Consider the following 24,765-nt stretch of genomic DNA (forward strand, 5'->3'; position numbering starts at 1 on the left):
AAGTTTAATCACATAGTATTTTCCAGTAAGCCCACTTCCTTATTATCTCTTTTCTTTTAAATTACATGAACTATGCTAAGGATAAAAGTAACTTTTGGCTCATCAAAAAAGAAGAAGATACTGTGACAGCTTAAAAATATAACAAAAACTACTAGAATAATTTTTTAGAAATATAACAATAGGCCCGGCGCCTGTGGCTCAGGTGGCTAAGGCGCCAGCCACATACACCTAGGGTGGCGGGTTCGAATCCAGCCTGGGCCCGCCAAACAACAATGATGGATGCAACCCAAAAAAGTAGCCGGGCGCTGTGGTGGGCGCCTGTGGTCCCAGCTACTTGGGAGGCAGAGGCAGGAGACTAGCTTGAACCCAGGAGTTGGAGGTTGCTGTGAGTTGTGATGCCACAGCACTCTACCCAGGGGGACAGCTTAAGGCTCTGTCTCAAAAAAGAAAAAAAAGAAAAAGAAATATAACAATATAATTACATCCATTAGATTGGAGTGTATATAAAGATGAAAGTAAATATTCTCAAATAATTTTTTTTTAAGAGACAGAGTCTTACTCTGTTGCCCTTGGTAGAGTGCCATGGTGTCACAGCTCACAGTAACCTCCAGATCCTGGGCTTAGGTGATTCTCTTGCCTCAGCATCCCAAGCAACTGGGACCACAAGCACCCACGACCACGCCTGGCTATTTTTTGTTGCAGTTTGGCCAGGGTCGGTTTTGAACTTGCCACCCTCGGTATATGGGGCTGGCGCCTTACTCACTGAGCCATAGGCGCTGCCCTCAAATAATGTTTTATAAATTTCATGACACATAATAAAGGAAAAAAACTCTATCTCATTCACTACTTAAAGTTTTATTCTACTGTGATAACTAAAAAGGAATGCAAAATATACATCAAATAGAAAACTCTCTCCAAACATGCAAAAATCAATCATGATGCCTGTAGCTTTTATTTTAATCCCACAGTTAATTCACAAAGTCAATGAAAGGTAATGTGGTATTTACACTACAATTAAAATTCACACTATATGCAAAATGTTAATGGTATAGTGATGCCCCCAAGTGGCACAAAGTTAAATTACAATACTCTGATGGAAAAGTTAGAACTACCTACATACAGCTTTTCTGTTTTGCCAAGTTTTTTGATTAAATCTGGAAGTGTATACTATATATTACATGTCTTTCATAGGAAGTAGTGTCCTACAGACCATCTCAGACCTAAGTTCTACCCAAGGCGCTGACACCAAGGGATAGTCCAATATACAAAGCTATGATACACCTTCGTTATGAGGTTAAAAAGTTAGGGATGCATCTGCAAAACAACAAAGGGAGTTATTATTAAGGAAATATCATTCATAGCATTACATCTCTCTAGAAAATATTCATCTTCTATACACCTCTAACATTAACCACTTCCCCATTTGTAGTCCAGTTTGTAACACAGAATTTAAAACCTTACTTAACTAAAATTTCTGGGATAATAGGTGGTGCTAATAATGTGCTTTGCACACAAACTAATGGTTTAATTGCCAGCGCTCTGGGGATGGGGGAATCTTAAAAAAAAAATTGTGTTTAGAGTTTAGTTTCCTGCCTCTATACATGTGTTAAACCTAATAACTGCAGATGAACTGTTACCTTACACAGCTAAAAGGCTGACATTCTGATGACCAATTTCTTTTGAACAACCACAAAGATGTAAAAGAAGGTCTAGATTTGACCCTCTGATGCCAAATGATTTGCCCATTATCCTCACCATTGGATTCATCCCACAAAACTAGACTCTGTCTGCCATCTTTAGCTCTATAGTCATGTGTTTAAAAATTAGTTCAGGAACAAGAAAAGTCACTAACAAACTGATTACCAATCTATCAGCTCCAGCCCTCTCTCTTCACTCTCACTCATTCTCTCTATCCCCCCACCCACACATTCTCTTTCTCCACTCACCTATTATCTCAAGTCTGATATTTTGAAGTTTGATCTTTATACATCTTATTTCATATCTTCTTAATCTACTTTTTAGTCCTTCTGTGAATTCTCTTAAATTTCTTCATATTCCTCATTAGTTGAAGATACTAAAATTGGATATAGTCTTATTATATAGTTTTTACAAGTCCTGGGTCAGATTTAAGTCTTATTCTCAACATTTCCATAAAGGTTCTGTAGTAATTGTCAGAAATTTATTGTCCTATTCTAATTGACTAGAAAAGCACCTCTAGGATTTAAGGGAAAAACTCCTTTTATGTAGGAGTCATAAGGACACTAGAGAAATGCCAGCTATTTGACCATTCTTCACATTGGAATTGACTTAAATCTTTGAATTCTAGATAATTACAAGTTTTAAAAATTCTGGGTTGATTTTAAACATAAAATAGTAACATTAGTAAGATTTACCTTTGTAATTTCTAAGCTATATGAAGAAGTAGAAAAGGGTTTATCACCCTAATAATTGTCATGTGAGTTATATTTAATATATGCTAGTTGTGAGCCCAGGGCCTTGTGTAACATACATAACTCATATGTCTCTTGATTTATTTTGACCTAATAAAACACTGTGACCTCAAGGGGGGAAAATGTTTCTAGTGTGGCAATGTGTTACATATCCAACGGCCATAGCTGAGAGAATTAAGAGTAGGCTGAAAAAATCTCTGAATAAAGCAATAGATTGTGGGATGAAAATTTTGTCTTCTGGGATTAAAGGCCAATTTCTAGAGCCATTCTTCTTTCTGCTTTCTCTTCCTACTGCATCTCTGATGTGTAAGTTTCTTATCCTAACTTCAGTTCCAACTAACTTTTCACTTATTTCTTTTGGTATACTCTATTCATCTCAAATGTTATTCCTGATTATTTGCATTCTGTAACATTTTTTAAAATGCAGTCATTATAAACAATTCTTATCTTCACATTCAGGAGAGAGGTTCTAATCAAGTGGAAACAATGTTGTAATGGAGAGTGTGGTATGCAGAAAAATCCTATATTTACATAATCTACCCCACTTCACTCTTCTAGGTAATTTGGATCCTTTACTGACCTGCTGAAATGCCTTTAAAAATCTCATCTGAAGAGATCAGTCAAGGAACCTTCCTGTCCAGACTCAATTTTTGCTTTAATGCAAAGAACAAAGTAGACATTACTCCATGTTCTTAATTAGCTAAGAGTTGTACAGCCAATTCAAGATTTGTATATAGTATTTTTACTTACAGTTCCTCTCCTCGTTTGGCTTTCTTGTCTAAAACCAGATAGACAGTTCCAAAACTTCCACTGCCAAGTTTCTGTTGGAGCACGTATCTTCTTGCTATCAAGGTCTCTGGATAATTGGAAATGGGTGTCGATCCATTCACACACTTAGCAGCCTCTTGGAATTTCAGCATTGCTCCAGACAAGAAAGAACTGATTTATTCATTCATGGAAACGTAATACTCACTTCTAAGAGATGGTCAAATTCATCCAAGTAGCGCTGGTCAATGCCTTAAAGATGAAAAGTCCAAAGATCAGGTCTAAAGGATGCTAAATTATTCCTAAGAAAAAGCATAAGTTTTGGACAATGATATCTGGACCTTGATCAGCATATTGAGTGAATTCATACTGGTTAAAAACTTGAGAGAAAAATGTTAGAAGGTAGAGATACTACAAATTCCAGTAGAAGGCAATCTTCCATAGGAAAAACTTCCCTTTGCATGTTGAAATTTAACAGAAGTGAATTACCACCAACTTTCCACAAACTTCTGGTATGTATATCTGTTTTACAATCAACAATCTGTTCATTTGTTTAAGACTTATACTCCCCATCTACTTTAAGAAGTCCAAATATAAAAACATTATCACTTTCTTAAATCTTCACATTGGCATCAACATTTTTGTAAGGCTCTCTTCCTACCTTATGGCTATTTTGGTTTACAAATAGTTAGTTAGGATAAACCAGAAATTAGCATGATCCTATTTCCTTCAGATTTTTTTTTCTGTAGACTCTACATCAGTTTTTGCATTTATTGTAATAAATGTAAGGAGGGATTCAGAGTGGATTTTCCCCCAAACTAATTCTGATCTAGTTTTATGTTTCTAGTATACATACGGTATATAATCTTCCTGGATTAGAAACAGAAAATATTACAAATATGATTCAAATCTACAACTGTGTTTTAATATTCATGAAATATAAATGTGTTACAAGTAAATCTGTAATTTTTCAAGGCGCTAGGAGAGGTATGGCACAGTGTGAAAAGCAGGACTGGGCCGGGAAGGGTGGCTCATTCCTGTAATTCTAACACTTTTGGAGGCCAAGGTGGGAGGACCGCAGGAGTTCAGGACTAGCTTGGGCAGTGCATCAAGACCCTGTTTCTACTAAAAAAAAAAAAAAAAAATACCCAGGTGTGGTGGCACAACCTGTAGTCCCAGCTACTCAGGAGGATCACTTGAGCCCAGGAGTTTGACGTCACGGTGCGCTATGATTGGGCTATTGCACTCTAACCCGTTTTATATGAGTAGGTACGTGGTAAGATCATCATTTTTATTTCATTAAAATGTTAAATGTTTTGTTAGTTATGAAAAGTGTTTTGGTTTAAATTTATGTGAATATGTGATTTCAAATTGAAGATTGTGTATGCCTTGGAGTTAGGTTTTCATATTTGACAATTCCAGAGCTAACAGACAAAAACTTGTTGTTTATAATGATGGCTAACGGGCTTTAAATGGTGGTGTCAATTAACCACAAAACCCACCAGGTCAATTAACCACAAAACCACCACAAAAATCCTCAAAATAGAACAGAATTAAATGCCCATTTATAACATGTTCCTTCCTGAAGTGTCTTTATCAGTTGTTACACCTGATGCCAGTGATATTTGTAACTATTTATTTCCCAACCAAAGAAATGTTAGTGAAACATACAGCAGACCTTTAAATGTACCTTGTTTGCTTTCTTCACTGGCATAACAATGATGCTTTCTGGCCAAACTAAGATCATCAAAAAACGTATAAGGACTGAAATGGGTACTTCAGACCACTCGGTAATTCTTCTCATTTGAAGGACAAGATTAAAGCCCCCGTTTAGCAATGAAGAAAGAGACAGACATCAACTTCCACTTCCAGTGGCTCCTATTTGTAAAGGAGAGCTTAAACTGAGTAATGCCTAAGTATTCTCATCCAGGATGTAGAGGGCTCTGGGACTAGGTTCTCTACTGCCCACTCTCACAAACCCAGCCCTGCCACCTCCATCCCAGTCTACTTTTTGGCTATCCAATTAGTCTCCTCCGTACAACCATAGAGCTATGCAGAAATGTACCCCGCTGTCTAGATTTTATAGCTCTGTTCATTTGTCAACATCCCCCACTCCTCGAGGGCTGTGAGTGAACTAGAACCATATTTATCTTTGTATCCCCAGTGCCTTGGTAGAACGCTTGGCATATCCCAGGTGTTCACTAATGTTTATTAAGCGAATAAATAACCATCAGACCAAGTGCTGCCCAATAGTGGAACAAACTTGGTTAAAAAAGCTGGATGGGAACCTGCAGAAAGTTGGCAGTTTGTGCAAACTATCCCTTCAAGGTGAAAACAGGTCTGGTGGGGGCAAAAGGCAAGGGAAAGAGTTTATCACAGATTGACAGGAAGCTAATGTGACACCAGGTTTTGCTAAAGTAGGGACCCAATCTTAAAAGTAAACCTTAAGGTAAAAGGAACAATTCCTTACTACTTCAACTTTTTTAGCGTTTATTGAGAAACACCAGCAACACTTAATTCTGCGGAGACTGGAGTAATTCCTAGAGGTAAGAGTACGGGGAAAGAAGGGAGCCGTAGAGAAGCAGACCCCAGACCGGGCAGTTTGAAACCGTGACTTTCTCCCGCGCGGTTCGCATTACCTTTCCCGGTCTCGGGCGGAGGAGCGGCAGCGCCCGGGCCATGCCCAGGTCCCGCCGGTAACCTGGCAGGCCTTAACCCGGGGCAGAGGCGGCCGCGGGTATCAGACCTCCGCGGGCTACGGCTGTTTGGCACCGTCGCTAGGAGACCGCGCGGAGCACGCTGGGAAGTCGAATGGGCGGTCACCAAGGCGGAAGAGTCCACAGCCCACGCAAGAGGGAAAAAGAAAGGAGGCCAGGCGGGTCCAGCTTCCCTAACCAGACGCCCTTCGCTACGCCCCACCTTTCGTTAGCGACTTTGCGCCTCCAAGTCCAAGATCATCTTCCCTCGGCGCAGTCTAGCGCCCCCGGCTTCTCGGAACCCGGCGTGCCAGTGACGTCATGTCGGCGACTTCCTGTTCCCGCTCCTGGGGGTCGACGCGCACGTGCTGCGGCTGCCAGACTTCCCCCGGCTCCTGCTAGCGCTAATGGAGGGGTTCGTCCTCGAGAGGACGCCGCAGGTGGGCTCTGCCGCTGGTCGGCATATTTTATCCCTGCTGGTCTGGGAAGAGTGTTGCGAGGGCCCAGGTGACACGGCGTATGAAGGCCTGTGTTTGAGAACTTACCTTTGAGAACAACCTTTTACGTGCGTTTCTCCTATCCAGCTCGCATTTGTTGAACTACTGTGTGTGCAAGGTTCTGCTATTTGCAGAGTCGAGACGATCTATGTTAGTACAATCTTTACAAAGCAGACTCGTAAAGAAATAAATACAGGATAAGGTGCCAAGACTGGGCTGGGACTAGAATGAGGTGAGTCAAAACGCAAAATGTTAAGTGATGCCCTCAAAGTACTCCAGATAAATAAATTGTTGTCGCTAAAAATCAAAATTGATGCGAAAAAAAATCCATGATTGACAAATGTCACTATTTTAAATAATGATAGTACCTGATGAAACTGAAGGCCAAAGAAAAAAACACTGATACTGATTCTGTGAGTTAAGTGAGTCAGACAGGGAAGTGTAAGTGGGCCAAACATGCAAAACTAGGAGCCCATGGTTAGAGGTGAAACAGGATAGTTGGGTTCCTAAAGAAGCAATTTTTCTTACCCCAAACTGTCAAAGTTCCACAAGCTCTAGGCCTTGTCAATCCAAGTCTGGATCCCTATCAAAGATCTTACACACTTTAGTTTACTAAAGCCTATGAGAGCAATAATGATGTAATTTTTATAGCTTAGGACTTTTACTTTGACTCCACAAAACAAATACTGTGATGTAAGATGCTATAATGGACTTTAACTAGTTTTTCTTTAGAATCAGCAACAGATTCCATCTCTAGCCAAAGATCAATACACATGAGAAACCACTGAGTTTATACCTTGTAATGTTATTGGGAAAGCAAAAAAAAAAAAAAAAAAAAAAACAATGAAAAAACATTGAACTAGTGTTGCCTGAGGGTCTAGGTAAGAATTCAGAGATTTTGACATCCAGGATGTTCTATCTAAAGAACACTTTGTAACATTTGCTGTTGATTTCATGGTCGGGGAAGTAACGTGGTGCCTAATAACCAGCATTATTTGAAAATGCAATCTATTGTCTTAAACAGGCAATTCTTCAGACTGTCATCATGGGTATCCGAGGACTAATGAGTTTTGTGGAAGATCATAGTAATGAATTCTTTACTGATTTGAAGTTGCGGGACACAAAAATTATCATTGATGGCTATGCTCTTTTCCACCGACTTTGCTTCAATTCAAACTTGGAACTCCGATACGGAGGGGACTATGATTCTTTTGCAGATGTTGTACAAAAATTTTTTGAATCACTGTTTGCATGTGATATATGTCCATATGTTGTATTAGATGGAGGATGTGACATTTCAGATAAAAAGCTTACAACTTTAAAGGATCGCGCTAGAGAGAAGATCCAGACAGCCCATTCCCTTTCTCTTGGTGGGGGTGGATATGTGTGTCCCTTACTCATCCGGGAAGTGTTCATACAGGTTTTGATCAAGCTGCAGGTGTGTTTTGTTCAGTGCTTTTCAGAAGCAGATCGGGACATCATGACACTTGCTAATCACTGGAATTGCCCTGTTTTATCATCAGACAGCGACTTTTGCATTTTTGATCTTAAAACTGGGTTTTGTCCATTAAGTAGTTTTCAGTGGAGAAATGTGAACACTGTTCAGGGCACACAATCTTACATCCCCGCTAAATGTTTTTCCCTTGATGCATTCTGCCGTCACTTCAGCAATATGAATAAAGCTCTACTACCACTATTTGCGGTGCTATGTGGAAATGACCATATTAATTTACCTATCATGGAGACATTCTTAAGTAAGGCACGTCTTCCTCTTGGAGCTACCAATTTTAAGGGGAGGAGACACCACCGAGTTATGGGACTTCTGAATTGGTTGTCTCATTTCGCCAACCCTATGGAAGCACTAGATAATGTTCTGAAATATCTCCCCAAAAAGGATCGAGAAAATGTTAAGGAACTTCTTTGCTGTTCCATGAAAGAATATCAGCAGTCCCAGGTAAAGCTGCAGGACTTCTTCCAGTACGGTTCTTATGTGTGTCCAGATGCCATGAATCTGGGTTTACCAGAATGGGTACTAGCGGCTTTAGCTAAAGGCCAATTATCTCCTTTCATCAGTGATGCTTTGATCCTCAGACGGACCTTTCTTCAAACACAGGTGGAAAACATGCAGCGACCAAACGCTCACAGAATCTCTCAGCCCATACGGCAAATCATCTATGGGCTTCTTCTGAATGCTTCACCACCCCTGGGAAGTATGTCCTGCAATGCATCGTCTCCTCGGCCTCTAGCTTTCAGTGAAGTGGAAAGGATTAACAGAAATATCAAAACATCAATTCTTGATGCATTAGAACTGCCTAAGGATCATTCTGACTTAAGCAAATTGAATGAAGTAAGTATTTGTAATACTAATGAAATTTTGATAAAGCCCTTTATGGGTTACAAATTACTTTCAATATTATCTCTCTTAATAAAACAAACTGATGAGGTTAGGTGCTATCTTGGCCTCATTTCATAGCTGAGAAAACTAGAACGCAGTGAACTAGGTATTATCTTAGCCAGAGTTATCAGTCCTAGGACTCAAAGGAAAAAACTGCCCCCCCCCAAAAAAAAAGTGTATACATAGGCACTGATTATAGGCATAGCATCTCAGACTACATCATTTATTTCTCATTGACGTAACATATTATTGTTGGAATGTACCACAGTTGATTTTTACATTTTACAGCTAATAGACATTTGGGTTGTTTCCAGTTTGGGGAACAGCACTATGAACATTCTGTGATTCTAGTACACATCATTTAGTGAACACATGGACACGTTTCTAATGCATATATAACTAGGAGTAGAATTAATTATTGGGTTATAGGATATCCACATGTTCAGATGTATTACAAATCTTGCTAAGTAGTTGTACCAATTAATATTCCCACCAGCAGCATATGAGAGTACCTTTTACTTTACACCCTTGCCAATATTTGGGTATTTCCTATCCTTTTTAAAATTTTAGCTATTCTGATAGTGTAGTATTATCATTTTAGCCATTTTGGTGGATAATTTGCTTTTCTCTGATGACATACTTGAGGACCTTTTCATTGGTTACATGATATTCTGTTAAGTTTCTGTACAAAGTCTTTGGTCCTTTTTCAAATCACATATTGTAAATAGCCTCTCCCTTTGTCATTTCACTTACTATGTTTTGATGAACACAAGTTCTTAATACAGTCTAAATTTTTATTATTTATAGTTACCACGCTGGTGATCTACTTAAAAAAATGCCTACTCAAGGTTATGAAAATGTGTTTTTGCCTTCCACATCTAGAGCTACAGCCTATCTAGAAGTGATTTTTTTCATTTTTGTTCTGTATGATGTGAAATAGGGATCACGACACTTTTTCCCCCATATGGAAATCTAACTGAATCAATTAGTGCAGCAGGCTGATTATAGTCCTTTAAGTGGAGATGACTCAAGTGTTCTCATCAATTACCTGTATTCAAAGGAGGATGAAATTTTAGTTCACTCTGTGCTGGGGTAATATCATTTGGCTTTACCTTGGCATGAACTAATCAATTCTATATTTAGCTCAATGCTGTTGTCTCTAAGCCCATGAAAATTTTAAAAGGTTCCAGGTGCAAGTGTGATTCCAAACACAAATGCAGGCACAAGCAGAGAATAGTACCTATTCATTTTGTTTTAACATGATGTAGTAGCAACAACTTCATCTCTTTTGTACCAGCTCTTGGTAATACAGATTATACAATTTCCATTTAATTTCCACAGTAAGCCCTTTCCATAGGATAAGGGCTTCATTTTGGTTATGTTAGTTGCAATGGCCAGAATACCACTCAAGTTAACCAACAAGAGGTTAATCATGAGACAAGGGAGTGGATCATTCTTCTGGAGTAAGGCACTGCCAAGAGCGGCCTCTCTAGGCACCTTTGCATCTTTGGGGCAGCTTCCTCTGCAGGCTTGCCCTTGTTTGCCCTTTTGCTCCTCCTGGAGAGAAGGAAAGGAATTGTCATGTGGGATAAAACCTAACTAGATTAAGGGCTGTTGAGCAGAATAGTCCCCTTGAGAAGGGGCTTAAGACCGGTGGGTTTGATGAAACATCTGTGCAACTCTTAATGATTCCCATTTTTAAAATGATCATACTAACAGTAGAGAACCAGAGACTTGGTAAAGGCTCTAGAAGTAGAGCAGGGCAGAATGTCTCTGAAGTCAAAGCCCAGATTACTTTGTTCATGAAAGTTGTAACTTGGCTCTAGAATACTATATATCAAAAAAGAATTATTGTATTTTCTTAGCTTTACTTAGTACATTTTTTAAACCAGATTAACAGATTAGTTTTAATCTTACGTTAAATGTAAGTAATTAATGGTACTTCTAGTAGGGGTGATAATAAAATTTAAAAAATATATTAAAACCATTTAGACAACACTGTACTAAAGTTTTCATACATTGTGACAAAATTATTTGTCACTTATATCTGTCAAACACCCTTAACATATCTAGATTTTAGGTGCTGAGAATATAGACTGTCTCATGCTTCCAGAAAGAAAATCTTTTTCTGGTTGCATGCAGATATTAGGAATATAACCATTTTTTTTTTCCTTGAAGTTTGATTATAAAGTCCCCCTTAACATGTAACTTTTCTTTTACTCTTTGCCAGTTATTTGTCTTTTATTCCTACCAACTATGGCTTCTTAAAGACAGTATTGATGGAAATTCATTATTGTAGCTTTTTATAAATGGATTTGGTAGTGCCACCAAGTTTATTCTCCTATACTTTTAATAGTCCTGATTTCCTTATTGGTAAGAGTGTGTGTGACCTGTAAGGTTCTTTATGTTTCTTAGAAATTTTGAGATTCATTAAAGTAAAATTATTTCAACAAGAAGTTCAAAGCTGTCATTGCTCTTTACTTCTGAGCTCGTATGAAGTGTACTTTAAAGCATGAAGTAACAGTGAGTGTGGTATGTTGCAAGGACAATGTAGGTAGTCCATAAAATATTCCTATCTTGACTTGGTGCGGTGGCTCACTCACACCTATAATCCTTGCACTTTGGGAGGCTGAGGCAGGAGGATCACTTGAACCCAGGAGTTTGTGGTTGCAGTGAGCTATGATGGCACCACTACATATCAGCCTGGATGATGAAGAAAGAGACCCTATCTTGGAGGGGGGAGGAATTTCCTATCTCCCTTGAATGTACCTCTAACCTACAGTAGCCATCTTGGGACAATTCCTGTGCAAAGACAATATAGTATTCAGTGAGGAGGGGACGTGAGACATGGTCCAAACAAACAGAAGGCTGTACGATATGCCATAAAGAGTGTATAAACTAAGTTTGTCTTCTGGAGATAATTGTTAATGGCATCTTGGAGAAGATAATATGTAAATAGTCACAGGCAAGTAAAAGTAGGGTTTCCTCTAGAGCTCTGTTTTGCAAAGTACATTACTTGGGCCGCTAGTTAAAATATGTATTCCAGGATTCCTCAGGTGGGGCCTGAGAATTTAATTTTTAACAAGCCTCAAAATGATCATCAGTCCATGTAGACAGAACAATGACAGAAGTAAATAAATGATGTATGTCAAGAGTAGGCTATCTACCTGTTCAACCAACCATATTTATTAAGTATCTTATTAAATGTTCTAAATGTTTTGGGTGTGGCTGACTTTTTTTCCCCAAAGAAGATAATTTTAATAGCTGACAGCAGTTTCATCTGCAAGTGTCTTTATGCTATTTAAAAAAGATATTCACCAAAGTAACTTGCAGGATGCTTTGGTGTATATTTTCAGCTCTCCTTGGGTAAGCGGCAGATACTTCTATTAGAAACCCTGAAAGTGAAACAGATCATCCTGGAGCCAATCCCTACTTCCTTGAAGTTGCCCATTGCTATCAGTTGCTACTGGTTGCAGCACACAGACACCAAAGCAAAGCTACATCATGTACAAGCCTTACTGCTGGGGATGCTGATGGGCCCCTTGTATGCCATTATCAATAGCCCAGGTAGGTATCTGGAAATTCTAGGAGTACGTTTGTGCATGTTGCTTGCAAACTGTATGCTTTAGAGTTTACATAAACAGAAAAACACATTGGATTATTACATCCCATTAGTTATATCAGAACTTGTAAATGGGACACCAAAGTATCATTCACTGATTGGTAAATATTTTTGAACACTTAACACTTCCATGTGCCAGGCTTGGCGATGGAGGCCTTAACTCCAATGTAGAGCAGTGAGACGTGCCCCCTTGCCCTGTGGCCTTAATACTTAAACTTGTAAAGCTTGACTTAGTTTTACCAGGTACATTTTGTATAGCATGTTCCCTATCCCATTTTTAACACAACAGCAACATCATAAGTTTACTTAAAATTGTCAATAAGTGAATTGTCTGAATAGAATTTCATTCTATTTTACCAATATAAACATTCATACTTGTGCTGGCTTTTTTAACTAATATTTTTATTCCTTTTTCTCTGCTATGTCAATTAGTACTTAAGCAGTGACATTACAAACTTCTCTTTCTACTAGAGAAATACACAGAGGCAATTTCATCTGCATTTAAATACTAAGTAGAATAAATGCTGAATCACCAGAACACTAATTTCTCTAAGAGAATGTTTTCCTTAAAGATTCTGAATGCTATAATAATACCTAAACATGTATAGTGATTGTCATACTCTAGAACAGTACTATCAAACATGGTAGCTTCTAGTCACACATGGATAAAATTCAAGTTACATTAAAAATTTAGGTTCTCAATCACTAGCCACATTTAAAGTGTTCCACAGTCATATGTGGTTACAAGTTAGACTTCTATATTGGATAGCACAGATATAGAGCATTCCCATCATTGCAGAAAGTTCTGTTTGACAGTGCTGCTCTATAGTTTAATTTCTTAAATGAGTAAGTTAACTGAAAGCATGAAACAGCGTGGACTCCTACAGCACCCAAGTGTGACCCGTAGCTGTTGGAGGAACTGCTGAGCAGCTCAGGCCACTGCTACTTTAAGAAACAGGTTCAGGGTACTTCCTCTCATTGAATAATAAATACAGCATAAGAAAATTCTCAGAGCACAATCCTATAAATTTTTAAGTAAGTCCAGCTGAAGGGGCATGTCAAGGGTCTGTTTCTTTTCTTTTAGGAAATGTGGACCCCGGACCCAGGCAGGCTCAGTGCCTTGCTGCTCGCTAATTGCTAAAAGGTGGGCCTCCTTTTTATTCCTTTCAAATAGGTCCAAATGTTTGGTGAACCCAAGCTCAAACAATCTGCAGAAACATACAGCTAAGCCCACCTAAAATTTCATATTTTTTAGGATTGTTGCTTCTTGCCCCTTATCCTCTACTATGTAAAGAAGCTGATTACTTGCCAAATTCTGAGTCATACTTTAGTTTGCTCCCATAAAACAGATATTAAAATGTGCTTTGAATACATGGGCTGTTTCTTTGTATCACATGCACTACAGCATGATTTCCACAAAAGGAGGTTTAGTGAAAGAGAACAGTGAAGAGAATGATATTTAATAGTCATTTGTATTTTTCACAGACATAGATTTAAGGTTTGGAGATTTTTTTTTTTTTTTTTTTTTTTTTGAGATAGTGTCACTCTGTCGCCCTGGGTAGAGTGCCACGGCGTCGTCATAGCTCACAGCAACCTCAAACTCTTGGGCTCAAGCGATCCTCTTGCCTCAGCCTCCCAAGGGGCTGAGACTACAGGCGCCCACAATAGCTGGCTAGTTGTTTGGAGAATTAAGACAGACATGTTTAAGGTCAGGTAGTGGACCAGTGGAAGAGCTCTTATTTTCGGGGAAAACAGGTTGAATAAAGGTTATCATTAAAAAGGCATTTCAGTATAAATATTCAATTTATACAGCAAGGCATTTACAAAGGCAGAAAAGAAACATTTTAGTTTTAATTAACTTCTTTTCTTTGTGGAATTTGTAGTTTTATATGTGGAGAAAATTAGAAGCTGTTACATTGTTTTTAGAAATACTGTCCTTGAGTTGTTTCTTTATCTAGGTAAGGAAGATCTGCGGAAAGATGGTGCTAAGGTGTTGTATGAAGAGTTCCAAAGAGTGGAGGAGCAGACGCAGCTGAGCAGGAGACTGGATTTAGACACAGCTCACATCTTCTGTCAGTGGCAGTGCTGTCTCCAGATGGGGATGTATCTCAATCAGCTTCTGTCCACTCCTCTCCCAGAGCCAGACCTAACTCGGTAAGCACCATGGGAAACTTTAGTTCAGATGGGTGCACACAAAAGTAAATACAGTACTTCTACTTATATTTTAAATATTTTTTAAATAACTAATCTTAGTATCATTGATCTTGGATCACAATTATAGCTTAAGAGGTGGAAACTGGAAAAATATTAAATTATTTCCATATTCACACAGAATGTTTACATGATTAGATTCATTTTTTAAAAGTTCCTTCAAGTAAAGCACTAATGTAAGGAGGAAGAAAGGTAGTTGCTGGTAGGATACAACTCGTTCCTTCATTTCTTCCATGTTTTTGTTCAAATATCACTTTATAGAGGCTTTTCTATAAAGTACTAAGATAGTACTCTCTGCCACTAGTCACTATACTCCTGTTACTATTATTGTTATTTCTTGCCACCTGGCATATTGTTCACTCATTCACTTAAATATTAAATGCCAACTCTGTGCTGGAGTGTACTAAAAACAACATCATCTCCACTTTCATGGAGCTTTCATTCTAAGTGAGATGACTATACTGCAGGCCTAAGTGGGCTTTATCTAGTGCTTGTTTGGCTAGGCAAGTATGAATAAGGGAAAGGCAGATACTTGACCATGGAGTTTTAACTGGGTAGGATATAAAGAAATGATAGCAGATGGGTGTGGGCTAGTGGAAAAAAAATGGGAGGATCATTTACATCCTGGTTAAGTGTCCATCCAAGAGGTACTAGAAGGGAGGAAGATGTTTAGAAAATGGAATATTCAAGATAATACATATGCTGTGTCTCTCTCCATTCAAATGTAAGCTCTATGGGGTCAGGAACTTGTCTACTTTGTTTACTGTTGTAGCCCTAGTGCCTTCAATACTTTGAATGCTATATGGAGGCATACAAAATATGATGGCAGAGCTTTTGATTCAAGGTGAAAAGCATCATAGCAGTAAACAGTGTTGTTAGTCTATCTCTGGGCCTCATATCTGAGCAAACCCACAGAAGATTAGTTGGCCTTTGACCTCTGGATTCTTTCTTTCCTTTGATAATTTAGGTCTTTCTTGCCTGGATCGTCTCTACATACCACAAATCCTTTAAAAACAAAATAGGAAAAACAAGACCAAACAGTTGTCTTAATAATGAATTATGAGGGGATTCTCTTGCCTCAGCCTCCCAAGTAGTTGGGACTACAGTTGCCCACCGCAATGCCTGGCTATTTTTTTTTTTTTTTTTTTGGTTGTAGTTGTCATTGTTTGGCAGGCCTAGGCTGGGTTCAAACCTGCCAACTCCAGTGTATGTGGCTGGTGCCCTAGCCCCTGAGCTACAGGCACCAAGCCAATAATGAATTATTCTTGCAGCTCAGTATAACTAAGACTTTTTAAACAAAGATTTTTCACTCATTAAGTGATTATCCTACATGGATTACTAAGGTACAAGTTGATCAACTCCAGCCATAAGTCATATATATTAAATTTGTGGATTCTAGTTAATCCCATTTTCTATTATGAAGCAGAGTGTTTTGTTCATATGAATGACCTTGCAAAGGATTCTTTTAACTTTTCTCATACTTTAACAAACTGATTGTCAAGGTCATTTTAAATTCCTTTTCTTAGAAGTGATAAAGAGGCCTGCTCTACTTGGGGCTAGTTACAAAATCACTTTTAAGCATTCATCATTTAATATGTTGATAAAAAGTTTTTAAACATTGGCTCGGCCCCTGTAGCTCAGCAGCTAGGGTGCCAACCACATACACCAGAGCTGGCACATTCGAATCTAGCCCAGGCCTGCCAAACAACAATGACAACTACAACCAAAAAATAGCCAGGCATTGTGGTAGGCACCTGTAGTCCCAGCTACTTGAGAGGCTGAGGCAAGGGAATCATGTAAGCCCAAAAGTTTAAGGTTGCTGTGAGTTGTGACACCACTGCACTCTACCGAAGGTAAAATAGTGAGACTCTTATCTCAAAAAAACAAAAAAGAAAAGTTTTTAAATATCACCAGCCAGGAAGTAATTTTTGTAATAACAACTCAGGTCTGCCCTTCAAGGAACAGCTTATTTTTAAGTAATTTTATAGAAGCAATAGGAGCTTTTTTCAGTGAATTTGTTGAAGCTTTGATAATGACACTTGTTCTACTGTACTGAACCAATACTTTTAACAATATAATTCTTTCTCCCATTGAACAGACTGTACAATGGAAGCCTGGTGCATGGACTATGCCAACAACTGCTAACATCGACTTCTGTGGAAAATCTCCTGAGCATGTGTCCCGAGGCTAAGCAACTTTATGAACATTTATTCAGTGCTATAAGGTCATTTGCTCCTACTGAATTACTCCTGCCAAAAGTTAAATCAAATTCAAAAAAGAGGAGGCAAAAGAAACAGGGTAACAACTGTTCAAAGAACAGAATGGGAACTACCTCACACACCAGGTGTTGGTATGAGGGAAGCAACCGGTTTGGGCTGTTAATGGTTGAAAACTTGGAGGAACATATTGAGGCCTGTCAGCTTGAATAAACTCAGTCTGTGTCAAACTCGATGTGTAATGCTGACTTAAAATTTTTCTCTTATTTCCTTGAAAACAATGCACTTTTTCTTTAGGACTAACTTGTTGGGGATAAATATTGCAGTGGATAATCTGCATTCTGAAGTATTTTGCATTCTGCCTTTAATAAATACCATCTCATTTAAGAAACTTCTGTAATTCTTAAATGTGTTCGAAAGTGTGTTCATACTTTTCTTGTTTCATTTTGGTGAGTTAATGGTGGTATTCTATAACCTTTAAATTACAGCAATGTAACCATCTATGCTTTTTAAAAAAAAAAAAAAACAGAAGTCTTACTTCAATTATTTCCTTTAAGTAAAAACAAGCTATCATTTCAAATTTTTTTCTTAAAGTTTCTTCTTTCTACTTATGGTATGAAAAGTCTGGGCCATCAAAGGTAGAAGTAAGGATGCCAGACAAAATAAATGTCTACTAAAAATAAGTACTGAATAAAAAGACCATGGGTGGATTGATAGGCATTTTAGGCAGATTCCAGGTTTGAAAGAAGTTGAAACTAATAAAGACTCCCACAAAATAAGAAGCAACATCTTGAGCTGCTAGACCTAGAGAATGAGGAAACAATAGGAAGAAATGAGAGTATCAGAGATACGTACAGCAATACCAGACCCAAGCCCTCTTATGCTGTAGGTTTTGACCTATTAATGGAATGTGAAAGTAAGTCATAATCAGCATTTCTTAAATGAAAAAAAATTAAAATGGAAAATATTAAATATGCATATCATGTATTAAGTGGTGTGCAAAATTTATTTCTTACTGTGGATTAGTGCCAAAAAAGTATGAAAGGTGCCACTCTGCAAAATCCAAGAGACTGCTGCAATTATAAATGCTAATTATTGTAAAGGTACTGGCTAGGTCCAAATAAAGAACTTGAAAATAAAAAGTAGAATAAACACATTGGGCAAGATCTGAAAGTATATCCAACCTTCATTTTACTTGTGTTCACACAAATTGTGTTCTCCCTTTTTTCTTTAACTCTCCCACTGGTCTAAGTAATAGCCATAAAGGTGCTATAGGCTGCCATTTTGAACAGGCCTAATATCAGATAATTCTCTACATTTTCTTAGAAGAACAATACTCTCAGAAGAGTACGTCCAATATCAGCCAGCATAAAACACACCTCCCAAGTGTTGACTGGCTTTAGCCATGTACAATAGGCCAAACACAGTGCTGAAGTTTTCAACTGTAAAAACTGCCTTTGTTTCAAGTAAGTGTTCTTGCAAGGAGATTTTTATTATTCTAGGAGTGCATGTGGCTTCTTAGGTTATTTTTATGTCTCCAAAGAGATGGTTATTCGTGGAAAGATCAAGGAAAGAATTGTAATGTGCATCTATTTTCCAGAAGAAATGTGTTTTACCAACAAACAAATTTAATGGGGACCATAAACATGGAAGACTTTTGTTATACCAAAATTCTGTCTTGATTCCAGGAGTCTGAGGCTGATCTAGAAATTCTGTCAATGAATGTCCTATTACCAAGGTTATCTCCAGCACTATTCTTTAAAACCACCAACCTTGTGTGGTAAATAAGTGATTTGACTGGTACCAAACTGGGAGTATGTGGCTACACAGTTTAATTAAAAGACAGCCAATTTATATTAACTATTTTTTTCTTTCATTGAAAGGGTCCTCCTTCAGAACAAAGAAGTCAGGTTCCTTTATATAGTCACTGTACTCAGGGACATTTCCTTGAAATTATCCAATCTTGCTAAAGGAGTTAAATCCATCCACTTTTACTCTCGGTTAAATACACTCAATTAATTCAAGAATGGGGCGGGAGGGTAGAGGGGGCACAATGTAAAGGTATAAACAATACCTAGGTGAAGGCCTCAATCATAACTTGGACTTTACCTAACAAACACAAACAATGTGACCTGATCATATGTACCATTATAGCAGCTATTCCCAATCTGTGGGTCGTGACCCACAGGAACTGTATTAAAAAGCCGTGGCATTAGGAAGGTTAAGAACCACTGCCTTATAGTAATCTGAAATTAAAGGAAAAAGAGTCAGCATACTACCCCAGCGTACATCATCTGCATGGAGGTCACAGCCACTCCACAGGGTATCTAAGGGGGTTCACCAAAGAATGATATAGTGCTGGACATCCCCCAAAGTCATTCTGTTTTAAGCTACTTGGAGAGACAACATACTACCATACTACAGCAGTCTACAGTCACCAGAATGAGGAGAGGTTAAATTGGACCTGGTTTTTGGTCTAGCTTTAATACATGGTAATGAAATTCAGATTAGGTATAGGAGAAAACAGGAATACCTGTGTAGAAACAATGTTGTGTCCCCATATTCCATTTCTAAAATCTAGTTTCCTTAGTTTTCAATCAAGTCTTCAGGTCCTGCTCTTTCTGATTCAGTTCTAGCAAATGAAATATCCTTCGGAAATTTTCTTCAATTAGATGCTCAAAAGTAGCAAAAGGAACTCTAGACAGCTAAGATGAATAAATCTTAGGAATAAAGCTGGAGAGACAAAATCATTTGCTATAATGTAATCATGCTCTGTATTTAGTAGTGATAAAATTATACTTCATATATTTCATACAAGCCCTTTTTGAAACACTTAAAAGTTTAATATACATCCTATCAATATAGTCTTTACATATCTTTCTTGCCAATTATTATAACAGAAGAATTCAAATTAACTGGAATTTTAGAAGAAAAAGACCTTTATAATTAGAAAGGCCTTAGAATCTTTGCCTCCTTTATGTACAAAGTAAACAAATCAATGCCTATGCCTCACTTGCCCTACTGGGAAAATGAAGATTGCAATACTTCAAAATACTGTCTAAAGATAAAAGTGTTTTTTTACACACAGTGCCTGGTTCTAAAAACGTGACAAATGATAGTCTTGTTGTTACATGCATACATGAAAAGCCAAGAGCAAACAATCTGGGAAGAAGAGAGAGTGTGTCAAGTAGCAGAAAGATTTAAGACACCATGAGGCCAGGGTTGCCAAAGGGTAAGGCCAGAATTTCGCAAAGGCAAAGATCAACACTGTCTAATATGGCTAAGAGAAAGACAAGAATATGAGATGCTGAAGCCAAACTGGGAAGAGCAGAGAACTGCCAATGAATTTCAATGCGCAGCTAAGCTCAACCTTAGAAAATACTGAAAAAAAAGATCAGAAGGAATTATCCTATGTTGATACTTCTGTCCCTCTGGCCCTTTTTCCTTTTTTCAAAGTTTTCTGTAGTGTTTCTTAAATTCAACTGGAAAGAGCCCTGGGCATTTTTAAAGGTAGAAAAATCTTCTTGGGAATTTCTTTTCCTGAAATTTGCAGGGTTCTAAAACCTGGTCCTACTCTAACCCTAAAGAAGCCAAGCCCAGTTTTCCCCTTAGTGAGACTTCCAGGTCACTGGATGTTGCTCTGTATCACATGCTACTTGGCTGGCACATCGTGAACCCAAAGCAGTCACCACCAATACCAGGAGAAAAATTTCACTTCCATAAAACGATAAACTCTTACTAATGCCTGACTCCAAATGTGGAGACCTTGTATCTCCAATGAGATAGGTTGGGTTACCTGCTATTTATCTAAATTTATTTCAGACATGACAGCTCAAAATGATCCTGCATCTTGTAGCAGTTTGAAATTAAACACTATTATTTCTGTTGGACAAACTTATTAAAAATATGCTTCCCCCACTTTTAACCACAGCTTTCTGCGCCATACAGGATAAATTGCTTTTGCATTTCTTTCCAGAGGTCTAGATGATGCTAAAAATCAAGTCAGCCAGCTGTAAAAATTTGAGAACCTCATGTACAGAAAGTTTGAAAAATAAAAGACATGATTACAGCAGAGTACATGCCAGTCTCTTAACATGAGACAAATAAATGAATGAGATTAATACATAGGGAAATGTTTCTAGGTAGTTTCGCTAGGTTCAGGTTTCAAGAGAAAACAAATTTCAACTGATTGGCAATGAACATTAAAACACACATGCAATCTCTTCTATGTATCTGTACTAAGTCTTGACCATGTTTTATGTATTTGTTTAGAATAGCTAAGTCTTTCTATTTTTATGTATTTATACATATATAGGTACATAAATATAGTCATCAAGGGATAGCAATATTTTGTCCTGAGAAAATGAGTTGGGAGCATATTTTTTCCTTAAGACCAGGCTGTTAGGATATTTTAGTTTTTACTATTACTGAACTTTGCCTTCTCTAAATAATCAAGTAATTTAGCCTGTTCAAATTAAACCTGCTTCTCTGCATTTATATAACCAATGAGAGGGAAATCACCACTTGTGTACCCAAGAGTGTAGAAGGAAGCAGACTGACAGACTAGACAGGAGCAAGATAAACTCTTGGCAATGGGGAGATAGGACACACAACTCAGATGGGACAGCAGATCAGAACATTCAACTCCTTATGAGAACAAAGAATCTTGATGAGATGGGATCAATAACATGTGGCCATGTCCTCACTGTTGATGATGTTCTGGGAACAGACTTTGTCTACGTAGGAGCCTTTGTAGAGATTCAGGAGTCACAGACAGCAAATCTGCTACCAAATGCATCCATCCCAGAGAAAACATCCTGCTGGGAAAATTGGAGGGTACAAAAAATAGGCACCATTTGCTTCCTTCTTTTTGAATATCTAAATGACTATGTAAAACTTTTTGTAAAGGACCAGGCATTAAGTATGTTAGGTTTTGTGGGCCATCTTGTCTTTACTGCAACTACTCACATTTACTGTTATAGCATGAAAGCAGCAATAAATATATAAAGAAACATGTGTAATTGCATTCTATTTAATTCTACTAGTTGTATTTGTGTTTTAAACTGAATTTGCAAAAACAGGCAGCAAGTAGATTTGAGCTGCACACCATACTGTCTACCAGAAAAATAAATAATAGCTCCATGTAGGTGAGTTGAGGACTAAAATAAATGGTTTTCCTAAATTGTAATACATATAGCTGATTAATGGGCCATCTAGACAAGCTCCCTATAGAAAGACACTTATAAATTCTCATGCAATCCAATTATGCAACCACATAGATGAATGTAAGAAGGAAAACATTCTGATTTGTAGCTTCCTAAAACTGATCTAATAATGCTTAAATGTAGTTTGTCCTATCTTCCTATCAGGCATGCATTTTCTACATAATCACTTAGTTAGGGCACGCTATATCACTCCGAGGATAATGTTTTATAAGATTCACATACAAGCGGTTTCACATAATGTTTTTAAGGTACACACTTAATGAAAAAGAGCAAATGGTCAAGGGATTACAGTACTTTATGACCAGCACCAAATTGTCACTTCTCAACAAACGGGCATATCACTATTACTTATCAGAGGAAAATCTTTATAAAAAATTGCCTTTAGTTCAAAAGCTAGAAAATGAACATCTGGAACTTATGTAGAAATTTTTGGCACTGAGGGCTCACAACACTGAGATGTGCTTTCTACTAAAAGGGTTACTAACAATGTGATTATTGCTTAACAAATAATGCTGACGGAGCAAATGTGGGTGAGAGATGGAAGGAAGTTCTGCTATGCCAGTCATGCAGCCACTATCAAAATGTGGGTCTTTTGCCTGGATATTTTTGTCAATTTGGCCAGAATTGAGCAAAACAAGATAAGAAGAGCAAAGTCTGGTGCGTGCAGTGACCTGAACATGAAACCCTGCCCACTTAGAGCAGCTATACAAGTATAGGCTATTACTATGTATCACATATATTCATGTGTAAACAGCAGGTTTACATTAGAAAAGAATTTCTGAGGAGCAAAACTAATGGCTCAAATAATTATTTTCATGTCTCTCCCCAAACTTTGACACTTTTTTTTTTTAGACAGAGCCTCAAGCTATCCCCCTGGGTAGAGTGCCATGGCATCACACTCACAGCAACCTCCAACTCCTGGGCTCAAGCGAGTCTCCTGCCTCAGCCTCCCAAGTAGCTGGAACTAGAGGCGACTGCCACAATGCCTGGCCATTTTTTTTTTTTTTTTGGTTGCAGCCATCATTGTTGTTTGGTGGGCCCGGGCTGGGGATTCGAACCCGCCACCTTAGGTGTATGTGGCTGGCACCTTAGCCCCTTGAGCCACAGGCGCCGAGCCCAAACTTTGACACTTAAATTTATTCTAAATAAAAAAGAGACTGTATCAATAGTTCTGTCTAAATTTCTCAACAAAGTGACTTGCACTTAAATTTTTAATGCTTTATAAAATCCCAAAATATTATGCCTGAACTTAGTCTGCATTTACTCTTTAGAGTACTTAGTACCACACACACACACACACTTTGGAGCAGAAGTGTCCAGACTTTTGGCTTCTCTGGGCCACAGTGGAAGACGACTTGTTTTTGGGCCAAACATTAAACACACAAACACTAACAAAAGCTGATGAGCAATAAATAAATAAATAAATACGGTTCATGCATAATTTTAATATCCACCACCAAAGATAAGCAGAACAGTCCTCACAAAATCATCCTAATTATGCAGTGGCCCGTTCAGAGAGTCTTTTAAAATTGCCAAGCAGGCCTCAAAATTTTGTGATCACTGATAAAGAAAATGTACATATCTGAGCAATAAGACAGCTTGGGGTTTTTTTGATATTTTTATAAACATAAAGTAGGCAACATAAAACTGGTGGGATGTCTGACATTGTGTTTGAGAAACTAATGCACCAATTGCCGGTTCGACAGAAGTAGTTGCAATTCTCAGTGAGTTCTCAAGATGCTCATCAGATGTTTTGGTTCTAATTTTCTTTTTAATGTGCTTCATTCTTGAAAATAATTGCATGCAAATGTAGATGTTGCCAAAAAGCAATGACATGAAGTAAGGGATATTTGTCTCTGGGAAGACAGGACTTATATGTAAAAGTCCAGTAAAGAGATACGATCAAATTTTTAAGTTTAATGTCAGATTGCAGCTCTGTACTTTCCATTCAAAAACTGACAGGGAACATACTTACGGTCAACTGAAAATTGAGTCACAAATGCACCAAAATATTATTTTTCCAGAAATCTCAAAATCTGTCTGCAAAATCTTGTATTAAATCAAAAAGCAAAGCTGTATACTTTTTGCTGTGTTAAGCCAATGTGTCAAAATGCATAAAATTGTTTGCCTGAATTTGAACTTGACATAATTTCAGTTTTACTCAGAATGCTGTTATAGTTTAGAACACTGTATTGATAAGCTGGTTTTTACTCTAAAGAGACATGTTTAACTCTTTTTAAATGAGCAGTTAAATCCACTAAAAATGCTCAATTTATAAGCCAATTTTCTTTCTCTCTCTTTTTTTTTTTTTTTGAGACAAAGTTTCAAGCTGTCGCCCTGGGTAAGAGTGCCGTGACATCACAGCTCACAGCAACCTCAAACTCTTGGGCTTAAGCAATTCTCTTGCCTCAGCCTCCCAAGGAGCCAAGACTACAGGCACCCACCACAATGCCCAACTATTTTTTGGTTGTAGTTGTCATTGTTTGGCAGGCTGGATTTTAACCCACCAGCTCCGGTGTATGAGGCTTGCGGCCTAGCTGCTGAGCTACAGGCACCAAGCCAGTAAGCCAGTTTTCATTTTCAAGTTTTGGCACAAATTTGATTTTTGAAACCATAAACGACTTGGTACCATGTCACAAATCATAAAATCTTTTCAACATTTGGCTCGACTTAAGCCCTCTTGCTTGC

General features: G+C 38.0%; 3 protein-coding genes across 8 annotated transcripts in view; 1 reads left to right on the forward strand and 2 right to left on the reverse strand.

Annotated features, from left to right (window-relative positions):
- NEK11 (NIMA related kinase 11) overlaps positions 1–3,467 on the reverse strand; it is a 277,385-nt gene extending 273,918 nt beyond the window's left edge. For all 4 annotated transcript variants that reach the window (XM_003781704.2, XM_023512762.1, XM_012805223.2 and 1 more), the window contains exon 1: positions 3,201–3,467. Coding sequence is in view for 3 of the 4 variants with exons in the window: in XM_023512762.1 (XP_023368530.1) it covers positions 3,201–3,370 (170 nt within the window). In the remaining variant the exon portion in view is untranslated. The remainder of the gene's footprint in view (positions 1–3,200) is intronic.
- A 2,592-nt stretch (positions 3,468–6,059) lies between these two features.
- On the forward strand, positions 6,060–13,888 carry ASTE1 (asteroid homolog 1). Its single transcript, XM_023513622.1, has 4 exons — positions 6,060–6,351; positions 7,433–8,755; positions 12,160–12,370; positions 13,510–13,888. Exons 1-4 carry the CDS (start codon positions 6,319–6,321, stop codon positions 13,557–13,559), a joined length of 1,617 nt encoding a protein of 538 aa, XP_023369390.1. The 5' UTR covers positions 6,060–6,318; the 3' UTR covers positions 13,560–13,888.
- Positions 13,889–14,344: 456 nt separating this feature from the next.
- Positions 14,345–24,765, reverse strand: part of ATP2C1 (ATPase secretory pathway Ca2+ transporting 1) — a 154,808-nt gene continuing 144,387 nt past the window's right edge. For all 3 annotated transcript variants that reach the window (XM_012805976.2, XM_023513613.1, XM_023513617.1), the window contains one exon: positions 14,345–14,571. In XM_012805976.2, the coding sequence (XP_012661430.2) occupies positions 14,476–14,571 (96 nt within the window). In that variant the 3' untranslated portion in view covers positions 14,345–14,475. The remainder of the gene's footprint in view (positions 14,572–24,765) is intronic.

The sequence above is a fragment of the Otolemur garnettii genome, unplaced genomic scaffold (genome assembly GCF_000181295.1).
Source record: "Otolemur garnettii isolate 467f Iridium unplaced genomic scaffold, OtoGar3 scaffold00002, whole genome shotgun sequence".
In the NCBI taxonomy this organism is placed as follows: Eukaryota; Metazoa; Chordata; class Mammalia; order Primates; family Galagidae; genus Otolemur; species Otolemur garnettii.

Coding starts and splice junctions, on each gene's coding strand:
- ASTE1 (XM_023513622.1), top strand. CDS start 6,319: ATGGAGGGGTTCGTCCTCGAGAGGACGCCGCAG. Junction 8,756..12,159: donor ACTTAAGCAAATTGAATGAA/GTAAGTATTTGT, acceptor GTATATTTTCAG/CTCTCCTTGGGTAAGCGGCA. Junction 12,371..13,509: donor TGCCATTATCAATAGCCCAG/GTAGGTATCTGG, acceptor CTTTTCTTTTAG/GAAATGTGGACCCCGGACCC.